This window comes from Ochlerotatus camptorhynchus, unplaced genomic scaffold, assembly GCF_037179485.1.
Source record: "Ochlerotatus camptorhynchus isolate MF236.1 unplaced genomic scaffold, CSIRO-AGI_Acam_v1.1 ptg000077l, whole genome shotgun sequence".
Taxonomy (NCBI): Eukaryota; Metazoa; Arthropoda; class Insecta; order Diptera; family Culicidae; genus Ochlerotatus; species Ochlerotatus camptorhynchus.
Window position 1 is genome coordinate 8,140,816 of NW_027040567.1, and position 13,639 is coordinate 8,154,454.

The 13,639-nt window shown below is 41.1% G+C and overlaps 1 protein-coding gene across 1 annotated transcript; it reads right to left on the reverse strand.

The window, feature by feature from the left end:
- Positions 1–755: 755 nt before the first annotated feature.
- On the reverse strand, positions 756–13,036 carry LOC135697746 (fatty acyl-CoA reductase wat). Its single transcript, XM_065217551.1, has 7 exons — positions 12,869–13,036; positions 2,771–3,136; positions 2,540–2,696; positions 2,055–2,466; positions 1,657–1,776; positions 947–1,207; positions 756–873 (listed from the first exon to the last, which is right to left on the reverse strand). The coding sequence occupies exons 1-7, from the start codon at positions 13,034–13,036 to the stop codon at positions 756–758; spliced, it is 1,602 nt and encodes a 533-aa protein (XP_065073623.1).
- Between the last annotated feature and the right edge of the window lie 603 nt (positions 13,037–13,639).

Consider the following 13,639-nt stretch of genomic DNA (forward strand, 5'->3'; position numbering starts at 1 on the left):
TATAGGGGGGACCTTTTACTTCTTGGCATTAAGCCGGGACTGTTTAATGGAATTTTGCCCAATTATATCCTGAGACTTCGGTTTGGTAAAAGGAGTGACTACTTTTCAAAGAAGAACGGATCTGTTCGTAATTATTAGCTACAAAACTGTAACAAACAAAGTTCTATCCTCTCCATAGCTTTCAGCAAAATCTACAGAGCAGCACTATATGATCTACCAAGATAGATTTTCAGAAGACTATTCCTCCTTCTATTGGTTTCACGACCCAACTAGTACTTTACGTTCGGTGGAGCTGTTAAATGAGGGATTTATCTATGCCTTTACCCGTCTTTCATTCGTAGAACAATGATACTTGATGGGGAACTAGAGGGAAGGAATTAAACTTTCTCTTGGGTTGCCGAAAACTTTCACAGAGGGTTTTGGTTTTTTCGATGAGTCCTAGAGAGGATAAAGTTTGCGTTGGTGAGTTGTTTCATTTCGGAAAGGATTAATCTACTATCAAGCATTTTGAGGATGGCGCATTTTGCTGCGTAATTTATTTAATGTCATCGTTGTTGCCGTCTTCATAAAACTAATCACAAGTGCTTTCACATTCACAGAACATAATCAATCTTAACCTTCATTCTACCAAGAATACATGAAATATCTATAACGACGATAATTTTCAGAAATTCTTTAAAAAAAAGTGAATACCATAAATGTTCTATACAGTCCTGTAATGTTGCTCTGTAGCTGGGATTGGGGATATCGATCCGTTACGCAATCAGGATGGCAAACAAATTCCTCAGCATAATTTTGGACGTTACCCGGGTGAAGCGCAGGCAAATCCAAATCCAGAGGAGCTTCTGCAGCAGCCGTTGCAAGAAGTGAAACCTGCGGATGGAATGAGAAAAGCTAAAACGAAGCAACTAGAAATGTTTAAAAAATTACAATTGCATCAACTTACCTCCGATTGGCCGCAGACTTCCAGCGATCGCCGCGAACCGCCCGTTCCTTGAACCAATACCGCCGGATGCCAGGAATGTACGTTCGAAAGTACTCCACCCAGTTGATGGTTTTCATGTCGAACTCCAGTAGGCGAGCTTCGTCCCTGGACAGGAGCCCCCTCAGTCGACGCACGTTCCCATTGCCGATGGTCCACTCACGGAGGCCGAAGTACGACATCAGCTCCAGAAAGTGGGTCGTCTTTCGGAGTGCCTTCCAGTAGCTTGCGAGGTTGAGGGTTTTTTGTACGGGCAATAAAACGAAAGAATGGTAATAGTAATTGATTTGGAGACTGAGTGGGGAAAACAAATCATAAAACACACAGTATATTAAGTAGCATTTGCAAGTCACCATGACATAATCCGCTCATGTTAATGCAAAGGCGATAAAACTGAAAAAAATTCCATTCCGAGGAATGCAGGTGTGAATAGATCCCTAAATCGTATCTTTTTCGTAGCACTTCTAAATGAAAAATCATGAAGTTTGTTCGAACAACACTTTAAGATGAGAAACAGTAGTGGCCACAATAACCTTCAAAATACCGAATTCATCAATGGCTAATGGCTTTGAAATGGTTTGATTTGATGAACATAACTGGACTGAACAACAAAAGTTTTACTCTAGAAAGATAAATGCGCAAAATGAAAGCAATGAAACTGTTTGCAAACTTACAAGGGCTTCTTTCGGCGAATTTTACGGAGCAGATCCAGCAGAACGGCTGGAATGGTGTGTAAACAAAACGACAGGACTCGGAATACTGGACGGTAGGCAGTGATGCAGTACGAGTAATTCCTGCAATGAAATTGGAATGAATGCAAGATAGAGGGATAGCAAACAATTAAAAAAATGTCATTTTAGCAGACTAGTTAGAACAAGCCGAGCGAGAGTTACAATACTTTCGGAGGACGGCAGAGCGTTGCCGTTTTAGCACGCGTAGTAAGTTATGAGATGATACAAGATGAAGAAAATGTAAGCAAATAAAAAATAAAATGATAAAACTGTGAAAGAGGATGAACAAATATCTCACAGAATTTCCTATTCCGGTGACGGCTGGTGCTGTTCAGACTTACCATACCACCTGGTGCAGTCGACTCTCGAAGCCAAGCGAAACCATCTCCATATACTTTCCCCATGTGAGTCCGTACTCTCGGTACATAAAATTGTACGTCGGCAATTCAAACGGTTCGCTGTTGTCTACCAACTGGCTCGGTTCCGCCGGCGACGACATACTTCTTTTTTCGCTACCCGTGTCATCTTGCTCCGTCAACAAGGATCTCTTTCGGTTCCCATGCCTCACCATAATATCGTATGCCGCCACGATGATGGCATTAACGCAATAATCGACGGGCACCAGGTTTGCCCGCTTGGCTGCGTTACCCCAGATGGTGTGGATCATTCCCTTGACGGTCCACGTGCAGAGGCCCGCGGGTCCGTTTAGATTGTCGGTCCAGCCCGGAAGTGGTTCCTGGTAGGTGGAAATCACTGCAAATATTACAAGACAATTATTATCACAACTTGTCTATTAGCCAACGGCAACACATCCGTCTCCGGCTACCTATCGGAGGGCGAAATATTCCAATCGGAAGATGGGAAAAATCGTCACGTATCATGATTTCGGCACACTTTTTGCTGAACGTGTACGTGTTTGGCATCGGTCCGAGAAAACAGTGCTGAAAGCGGTCCATCTCTTGCTCCGTCAGGGTTGAAGTAAACTATGAACAGAAAGCAATTACAATGAAACCAGTCCCTTTTTTACTGACTTCCGGGGGTTATTTTCCGCTCTGACCTGAAGCACCACCTCCTGTCGAAGTGGCAAGTCGTCGTAGATTTTCTCCTCAATTTCCTCCCGATTGCAGTTGGAATACAGCGTGGAAACGTGCACAATGGACCGCACGCGAGCCATGCGTCCGGCCAACTGCAGCACCTTTCTCGTACCGCCAACGTTTGTGGCCAAGGCATTGCGAATGGTTTCATTGAATTTGACCGACGCCAGAACGTTGAAAATTATGTCCGTTTCCTGTAGCAACCGGCGTTCGCTGCTCGAGCCACCATCGAACAGCAGGACATCCCCGTCCAGGTCTATTTGAACGGCTTCCACTTTGCTGTAGAGCTGCTCATCGGTCTGGTAGCAACCACGAACTTTTTCAAATATCTGCCAGCGGAAAACGTAATTAATTGGCATGGAAATCGACTGCCTGGGGTTGAGATTTGAGGGCTCTGCTTGTTATTATCTTTTAAATATGAGACATGGATTTTCAGTCCCTACGGTCCAAACATACTCATTTTGTGGAGTATTTGACAAACCCAGTTTCACAGAATCAAAAAAAAAACTCGTTATTTAGGATGTAACTGGAGGTTTCAGTGTATTTCAAATCAAAACAAATCAAGTTAACTTTACCTAGATTCTAAGTGAAAATGTACCAAAGTCAATAGGGTGGGTAAGCCAGTAGTGGAGGAACTAAGACAATTTATTAATTCAAAAATTGATAAACGATGTACATACAATTCTTATACGTCAAACTAAAGCTTTCCATCTCTATTTTGCTAGAAAAATATTACATCGTTGCATACATTTTTCGAAAACTTGTCCTCCATTAATAGAAACACTGTTTCAGTAGTAGTGATAGTTGCTAACTTTGGATACTATTATAGTGGAAGACATTGGTTTATAAGGAAAATCTATTGTTTTCCGTAATTTTTGGGCTAATTTTAAGTTTGAAAAATGCAAATCTGCTTTATTTTAGGAGAGCCTTTAATGAAAAATAACCATATCCATCCTTTAAACGTGTCAAACCTCTCAACGAAATCCCTTTATGGAGAGCTTTGAGTGGGTTGGTTTACTTCCTTTAAATTCCGTTATAATTGCTTATATTTTGACATATACGCGTATTTTGTCTACTATACTTGCAGACTTCATAAGTCCCAAGTACTCAACACCATATTCAGTTTTTCCTCTTTTAAAGGCTGACCTAAAGTAAATTGGTACGCACAAAAAGACCTGCAATTCATGATTCAATAAGTTTAAAAAATACATTAGGAGAAGTTTACCGGCCTGAAACTTAAAAAAAAATATTTTCGGTACGTTTTTACTTTCTAAAAATATTGGGAGAAATTATCGAAAATCCAAAAAAAATCTGTTTCTTCCTTAGATTTTTGTCAAAAATTACACGCAATTTTTTTTTCTATTATCTATGAAATAAAAAATGGATTCTCGGCAAAACCGAAAAGTCGATGTTCTGTGGTTTTTTGAGTCCAACTTTACGCCATAATGACTTATAAAAAATGTTTTTACACGTGAATTTTCTTTGAAAAATTAGAAAAAAATGTGATTTATTTAGATTTTTGATACCTTATTTCAATGTTTTTAGAAAAATCATAACGTAATTATTTTTTTCGGAGCGGTGGAAACGGACACGGAATCAGCACATTTCTTCCATCGCATTTGCAGGATGTCCTTGGCTGCCCCGCCGCTTCGTCAAATTCACTGCTTTAAAATAGCCCAGTATTTTTCGAATGGTAAAAATTCCGGGCAATTCAGAGGATTCATTAGCTTGGGGAAAAAATCGATCTTGTTGGCAAAATACCACTCCAGAATCACCTAGGAGTAGTGGCAGCTGGCCAAATCGGGCCAAAAGATGACTTTGCTCCTAGGTTTGCTTGCGGATGAACGGCAATACACGCTTTTTCGATGTAAACTTGGAATGTCATGGTTGAAGATGTGACGAATGGTTCCATTTTCAGGCCACAACTGCAAATCGCTTGCTAAATCATGGCCTTCTTCGCGAACTTGTCGGCAAACACTAATTTGAATCTTCCCGGAACATCCCCACGTCCAATCGCGATGTAAAACTTTTAACCGGAAAGCTGCTTAAAATCGAGTTTGACGTATGTTTCGTCATCGATCAAAGTACAGCCCTTGCATGCTTTTTGTCTACGGAATTCTGCTTCATGTGCCGGTTCGGATGTTTATTGGCTTTGTACGACTTGTATCCTTCCCTGGCAAGGATGTTCCGCACTGTTTGAAAGTTGGCGTTGTACCTTTTGTCCACATTTCGGATCGAAAGACCGGGGTTGGCTTTGACGCTCATCAACACCTTGCTGCGCAGCTGACGATCCCTGGTTACAGTTTTTTCGTAGGTTTTGAGCACTCGACAAACTGTTGTTTTCGGCATCTTCAGCTCCCCTAGTAGCACGCTTGTCACAAATCAATTGTAGAAACTTAGATACGACTTATTTCAGTCATAAACAAGTTGCTGTAACTTATTGTCATGAAAGTGTGCTACTCGGGTCTTTAGCCAGGTTGGAACCGGACAACTTCGGATTTTTCAGGTGTTTGTGTACAATATTTTTTCTTCTTTCAAGTTCCATTTGAAGGTATTCCTGAACGCGAATGACTACTTTGATCAAAATTGCACCAGCTGTTCTCTATAAAAGTGTAAACAAACCACTGTCAAAGATTTTCGATTTCCAACACTGGAGGCGTGCTAGCGGCGCGCGAGGGGCGTTCCAAACTTTTAGTCAGCCTTTACCACTATTACTGGAACACTTACTCTATTTTTTCGGTAAGTTGCGGTAAGAAAAGTGGGCTCCTTCTTTATGACAATAACCATTAGCGCATCATGGAATCTGTCAATTACACTATAATCATAGAGGTAACTCTAAGACAAGTAGGTCCCGAAGAAACGTGCTCAACTTTTTGGCTCACCTCTGGTACTATCTTCGGTCCCAAGCTTGTCGAATCACCCCTCGAAACATAGGAAAAACCAATAACCCCTCATTTTGTCTGTCAAACTTTCATAGCGAATCAAAACAAACATTGCGTAGTACTAGAATTTCGACTAGAATAGGGTACGTTAATCGTTTGCTTGGGACCATGTAACCCGTCAGCCTGACGAGCTTTCCGTTGAAAGTAAAATGGCTTAAGCGCCACTCCCGAGGGAGACCATTTACCAATTTTGAGGTTGCCCGACCGTATGAGACCTTGCAGGATTAGGTTCCTATTTTTCCCAAATTTTGGGCGGAAAGCGAGTTGGCTGACTAGAGCTATTCAATTAGAAAAAGTATGTCACAAATAGTGAAGTAAATGCAACTGAGGAGAAAATGCTGCCAATAAACCGCCCGGACCAAGATTAACCCAATGCGAGTCGTTATCATCACAGGCCAAGACTCTACTTTCACCCTGAGAAAACCCGTGTTAGATTTGGAAGTTTTCCAGTTGGTTTCGGAGCCAACCTCTCCAGTAAAAACCTCAAAAGAGAAAAAAAAAACTACAGCGGAAAAAACGGTGACATGAAAATCTTCCAAACAGATTCACTTCTATCTCATCAAGGCAGATCTTTAACAACCTTTTTTGGCATAACGAAATTACAGGACTTTATTGCATATTTGCCTATCCAAAACCAAAGAGAGCTTTATTCCATAATGTTTATTGTTTAGTCTACTTACAGGCGCAAAAGTTCATGTTCTGTTCATTTTGTTTGCTTTGTCTACCTACTGCCCAATTGCCTCTACCTTTCCCTCTTTATCTATCTGTCTATCGAGCGTGTGTGTGTTGGGTTATGTTCTGGTATGTTTCATCCTCCTGTGCGTGTTCAAACGGCTCTCATTTGGGTTCACGTGCAAACGGTTAGAATGTGTACGCCTCGCGAGACCGGAAAAGTGCTACGGTTGCGGGCTCTCAAGTTTCAAGTCAACATGCGCATGGACGAAAAATTTCACAAGGGATTCATTCAGTACTCACGGACCATTTATGCAGCAATACAGATGACGGTGATGCGGCGGATGAACGGAGGGGTTGGCGGTGAATCACCCGGTGTCTTTCCTTCACGGATACAGGTGGAAAATGCTGCCGATGTACGCGTTGGTTGGTTTAGAAACTTCCGATGCTACTTAGCGTCGACACGTGGCTTGTGTGACGCGGTACGATCGCTGATCGCGCTTTGGTCGTCCGTTTGGCCGTTTCGCCCTGCCTAGGGCGCGTTTCTAACGGTCGCGGCCCTCTTCCGGCGTACCCCGGGTTACCTTCGAAACCGATGGTGGGGCCAGAAATGGTCACTAGCTGAATGAGTGGTGTGTCGGGCGTGCACAACCTTCGCCACGAATCTGTCTAAAGAAAAACCGTTGCACAAGCACGTGTTAAGCCTCTATCGCACAAACCAGAAATTGTCACCAGTTTTACCTTCTTCCTCCAAAATCTCTACACACGCTTCACACACTGCTCGGAACGAATAATGCCTATCGAAAGAACTAATGGGAAAGGATTCTTAAGTTCACTAGTTAGAAAGAACCTCATGTCACTTCTACCTTACTAAACACACCACGGCGCGAGATTACGGGTGGACCACTCCTGCCTCTTCCACTGATCAGTCCAAAGTGATCGATAGATTCTTGGGGATCCTCAGATTAAACGCATTATCGTAATCTTCGGCACCGGAAATCACGTAAATCTAACGAAGTTAGATATTCGTGATACAACGAAAATTGTTCTCATGCTCTCATCAATTGCATCCCCCGCTATCGGCATCTTGCTCTAACAAACAACTCCAATCATCCAATTCGCTGCTCGGCTCAAAGTTAAGGGATAGGAGAGAAATTCGAGAAAGGTTAACAAATCATCAAAGGATCTGTACCGGGTCGATGTACGTACGCGCTAAACGACGATCGAGCAACCTACCGCCTGCTTGCAGCAATTGGACAAGAATACCACCCCGGCTCTCACTACTGAACTATAACTCATTTACAATTTCATTATGCCAAGTGGTGGGTATCTACTTCACTCTCGAATTCATTACCTACTAATAGAATTCACTCAACGACTGCGGTGATTATTTATGAGATTTATTTTAAATTCATGTTCCTAACAAATATTGATGAAAATTGAATTCAGAAAAATGGTACTCGTTACAACCAATAGGCTACTGAAGTGGTGAGCCAATTTAAAATCGTTAGTTTCGTATTGATTGTTGCTATAATGCTTCGTCACCGAGTATTGCCAATGAAATCGCTTGCGAGATTATGCTTAATGACTCTATCATGGTGTCATCCTCTTTTCCACCCGTCTAAGTCGCGCCGTATGTTGATGGGAGCAGTCGAAGTCGTCTCAGACCTGTGTACGGAGTCGGAGAAGGGGTATTCCGGCCTGCTGTTCCAGGCAAGCACTTAAGCAGCAACAGTATTTCCATCCCTCATACACCTCTGGTTTGCAGTGATCCAACGCTACAACTCCCTGCCGGAGAAAATTTGGACTCAGATGAACGTTGTCTCAACATCTACTACCAGAACGTTAGAGGCTTACGCACTAAGATTGATGACTTCTTCCTTGTCGCTTCGGATTCTCGCTACGATGTCATCGTCCTCACTGAGACATGGCTTGATGACCGCATTTTGTCAACGCAATTTTCGCAACTGTACACTGTTTTTCGAAATGATCGCAATCCTGTGAACAGCACCAAATCCAGGGGTGGTGGCGTTCTTATCGCCGTGTATTCACACTTGAGTTCGTGCTTAGATCCTATACCTGTCTGTGATACTCTTGAACAGTTGTGGATCAAGATTAAAACTCCCACCGGTAACGCTAGCATCGGGGTGATCTACTTTGGAGAGCAAATGTTGCTGACACCAATAATCACGTTAACTCTATTGGAGTAATTCTCTCGAATCTTGAAGTTTCGGATATCGCAATTCAGTTTGGAGACTACAATCTGGTTTGGTCTGATTCACTGAATGATCTTCCGGTCATACATGTTCAGCAATCTATCTCTCTAGTTCAATTTTGTTGGATAGGTTCAGTCTGCATGGTTTAACAGAAATCAATTCAGTTCCTAATCAAAATGGTCGTCCCAACTAACAATTTTCACAATGTAAACGCTTTACTCATTTCATTTATACAGTCTCAAGCTGTATTCAAACGTTATACGATATGAGGAAACCTTTATTCAACCTCTATACAAGCAAATCTGGCGAACTTAGTCAGCTACTTATGGCTGTTGGAACGGTTCTGGTAAGCTCTTATTGCATATCCATTAACGCTTCTATACAGCTGTTATCTTGCTGTTTAGTTGTGTGTGAACTTGAAAGGCGCTTATTCAACCTTTTCCCGGTTGTCCAATAATCACTACACAGCTTTCTCTTGAAGCCGGGTTAAATACTGTTTACGCTTTTTTATGAAGGAATTTATTGAGTTTATTTTGCTGAGAATCTATTTAATCGAAATTAGTTACAAATCATCACCAAATTATTTACCCTGCACCGGAACCTGGAATCGAACTCGAGACGACCTCATTGGCAAACCTTGACACCACCAACTGTGCTACGCCAACACTTTGAACTTATGTAAACAAATCAACATTCCCTTCTACAACAAAATCACTGAGTAGAGGCTTTATAATAGTGCACATGAATCACTTTTCTCGACTAGTTATAAAAGAGCAGAGTAAAAGCTGTAAAACTGCACACGACTAAAAATAAACCTAGTTGACTGTGAAAATGCTTCCGAAGTAGCTTTAACATAGTTTATAAGCTGAGTACAGGTTGTTTAGTTGTTGACAAAGCATTTTTGATGTTTATGTTATTCAGCTAGAGTGGTTGGTTGTGTAAAAGCCATCAAATGAGTAATATATTCACTTTGTTAACTTTGTTTTGCAGCTACAAGTGGAAAGTTGATTAGTGTGTATGTAGAAGTGACATTAGCGTTTATTGGCTGATGTTATTCAGTGCGACTGACAAATTGAATAATGGTTATGAGAAAGTTGAGTAAACGCTCTCCAAAACTAAATTGCTAGCTTTTGCTTGTAGCTGTATCTGCAGCTTCTTTTTAGCTACTTTACAGCACAACGCTGGAAAAGTTGGCTTACAAAGCTGAAAATGTTAGTTGGGCGTATTCTTGACTTTGTGTTAGCTAATAAAAATGTCGTACACTGTACACAAACATCATCCTCTGATCGAATGAAACCTCAGACCATTCAAAACAAATCATCGAAATCGCTTTTTCGAATGATACCTGCAACGGATGACGGTTGTTTTGAAATCAAAATATCCTCTAGAAAACAGGATGAAAATTGTTATGAGAAGGGATAGGGCCTTCGGTTGAAATGCGTAATCAAGAGCCACATGTGAAAAGGGCATACAAGCTTTTTGTAAACAAACCTTTGTATGCCCTTTTCTCGCCAACCGAGGGTCGCCCACGCAAACCAACAACATCATCGGGAAGCGGAAAGCTTCCCCTACCCGCTAATGTTAATGGTTTGCGTTGATGTCATATGGGTGGCGAGAAAAGGGCATAAGAAGGTTTGTTTACAAAAAGCTTGTATGCCCTTTTCACATGTTGTTCTTGTAATGCTCTCTGCAGAATGACTGTCATACTAAATGGAAATGCATATGGTATTGGTTCAGCCCCATAACGCAAATCATTCAAAACGATGATGTAAATAATTCTATCGAATGTCATTTGCTGATCTGAGCTGACAAACGAGGTGGAAGCAAATGCATCGCTATCAGAGCTGTGTCGAACATATGTAAAGGATGAAAACCAATGTTTGGCTAATTCGTGGTGGAGAAGGTTTCCTCCACCACGAAAAAATTTTGTATCCATAATGGAATGGCTTATTATGGCCATTCAGTATGGAAATGTAGATAATCAAATTATAAATCTAATTAAAAGCACTTGCATGTCACACTATTCTTAAATGTCCTCTGAGTGCCGTATGTTTTATAGCTAATTTTTAAACGAAAATCATCCTTTATTTGGATGACAGAAATATGGATGTTCATCATCTGACGACGAATTCAACCATAAGAAAATCATCCGTAATTCGAATGCAATGCAATAATCATTCGAATTATTGCGGATGTTTTGGTTCAGTGTACGTGAAAGTGTTGTATGTCCCGAAGAAACGAGCTCTACTTTTTGGCTCAGCTCTGGTACTATCTTCGGTCCCAAGCTAATCGATTCACCCCTCGAAACATAGGAAATTCCACTAACCCCTCATTTTATCTGTTAAACTTTCATAGCGAATCAAAACAAACATTGTGTAGTACTAGAATTTTGACTAGAATGAGGTACGTTAATCGATTTGCTTGGGACCAATAGGCTAGTCAAGTAGTGAGTCAATTTCAAATCGATAGTTTCATATTGATTGTTGGTCATATGCTAAATCAATGATAAAATCGAGGGGTGCGACACATCTAAATCTCCATTTTAAATGGTCGAAAAATCTCAATCAACCTACGAAAAATCTTTTTTTATCTCTGCAATCTAAACCCATCGACTCGCATCGCTCTTGACCTTTTTGCAGGAAATCTTCAAAATCATAATTAATCGTGTTTCTATCTATTATGCGCGAGTACATCTCACAACAGCAAAGCAAAACATTTCCTGCATCTTGGATATGATGAACTACATCGGTGCAACCCTCGTTACTACATGTATCTTGGTAGCGCATATCATTATAATAACCTTGGCGCTCATCACCAATAGTTACCCTGTTGTATTTGCTTTCACTCATACAACAAACGCTTCGATCACATATCGTCACACAGCCACCAATACCTAGCAATAGTAAAAAAATCCTAAAAATTATTGGCCATTGATGAAAAGAAGTTGTGAGGTCAAAACAAAATTCGCATGGCGGTCAAAGCTTTTCCACAAACAAAAAACAACACGTTTCTGAAGTTCCCTTACTAGAGGGCTTTAGATGTTACGATACCGAATCTTTTTGAATAAGAGCTTTGGAAAGCACTTTGAATTATTTTACGTTAAGACGTTACTACTGAATGTGTATTTCTTATATGAATAAAAATGAAGCGAGAATTACCGGAATTATTGATTATGAAAATTTTAAACCCTGATACTTCTCTGAAAATCATTCCTTTCAACTATTTACTGGTTCAACTTCCATTTGGAATCGCTTAAAAAATAACTCACATAAGACACACAGAGCATCCGCCAGCTCAGCAGCCATCCTGACAAAGTCCGTTGTGAAGTAGGCGTTACAATGCAAAACAAAGTACAACTAGCACTTGCCAACGCTATTTTGTGATACGGAAACACCGAGCTAATATTTCACTTTTCCACTGACTTATTCATCAATTTGCAAGAAAACTACACTGCATTAACACTCTTCAATACACTATACTTATTTCTGCACTACTTGGAAAATAATAAAATATTGGCTAAACTATAAAACTGCTCAGCATCTAAAGAGCAGATCCTCGTAAAACCTTCAACTAGGCTTCTTCGAACTAATCCAACATTTTTGGATGAATCGAAAGTGAGGATAATCCCTTAAATTCTACATGTTCTAGTACCGTTCACTCCGTTACTCATATTTACTCAGATTCTAGATGAGCAGTTGCAACAACCATCGTTATATGGAATCTATTCAATAATACCTAGTTTTAGCATTAAGGGGACGATTTATATTTGAGCCTAACTCTACAGCCGTGTTTCGACTCACACCTAACGTATTAATTTTCCACTTTCCAAGTAGCCAAATCCCGTTCTGTTGAACAATCTATACATGCACATTAGTCTGCTACCTCGTTATCATTTCCGGCTTCCTGCCCACACTCTAAACGCTTTTACCTGGATTAAATATCTACAGCAATCCCTCGATTTATGCGGTGGGTGGAACTGTCTACCCACCACTATTTCTAAGCTGTCCTTCAACCAATTGAGCTGATTTTTTGTAGATAGCTAGTTTAAGGCTGACAATAAATCAGCATTATCGGTTGAAGGACAGCCGAGAAACGTAAAATAAGGATTACTGTATTCAACTTCCGCGTGACGTTTGTTAGCACACCACACATTTCCAACATCGTAAACCGCTCATTTAGACATAAAAAATGTAAACCGCTCATTTTTGACGCACAAAAAATAAACACCCACCGCATCCTGCAGTAGCTTCACTAGCCGTTCGCCGGCACTCATCTCATCCTTCCTACGAATGAGCAGAAAAATTTTCCGCACTTCCAAACACCGCAGCACTTTCTCCAGCAGTATTTTCCCCAAAAATCCCGTCCCACCAGTGATTAGGACGGTAGCATTTTTGTACATATCAAAAATGCGATTCTCTTCGCCCTGCTGGGAACATTCTTCTCCGTCCGTAGGCAATGAACTGCCCGCGACAGGATTTCCTCCCATCGATGATGAAAATTAAATAAAGAACGAGGGCTCGGTTCGAACTACACTATATTCCGCGAAACCGGGATCCGGTATTGAACTGAAGAACGTTTCAAACAGGACTGACACGATGCCGGGACGCCGATCGTGGCGTGACCACTGCTTGGGGGGGTCGCGAGTGCGGCAACAGGTGAGTTATTCTCATCGGTATTTTTAATTATTCAACAGGATAACGCTTTACAAAGGGTGCAGGGTGGTATGGCGATTGCTAAGAAAAGCACAGGGAGCAATCGTAAAACCTGACTGTATAGATTTTTTCGTGAATTACTCCGGTGGATAAGGTGAATCCTTGCTATACAATAGACTGATCCGAGTTGATGGGGAATGATGTGCGGTCAAATGAATGGTGCGTGCTCGTAATCATTCATGGTTGATGAAAAGACAATATTTGCATAGTCAGGAACCAGCTCTGGAGTTAACCTACTGCCACTAATCGATATATCTAAACATATCATGATGAAACCATAGCATGGGTCA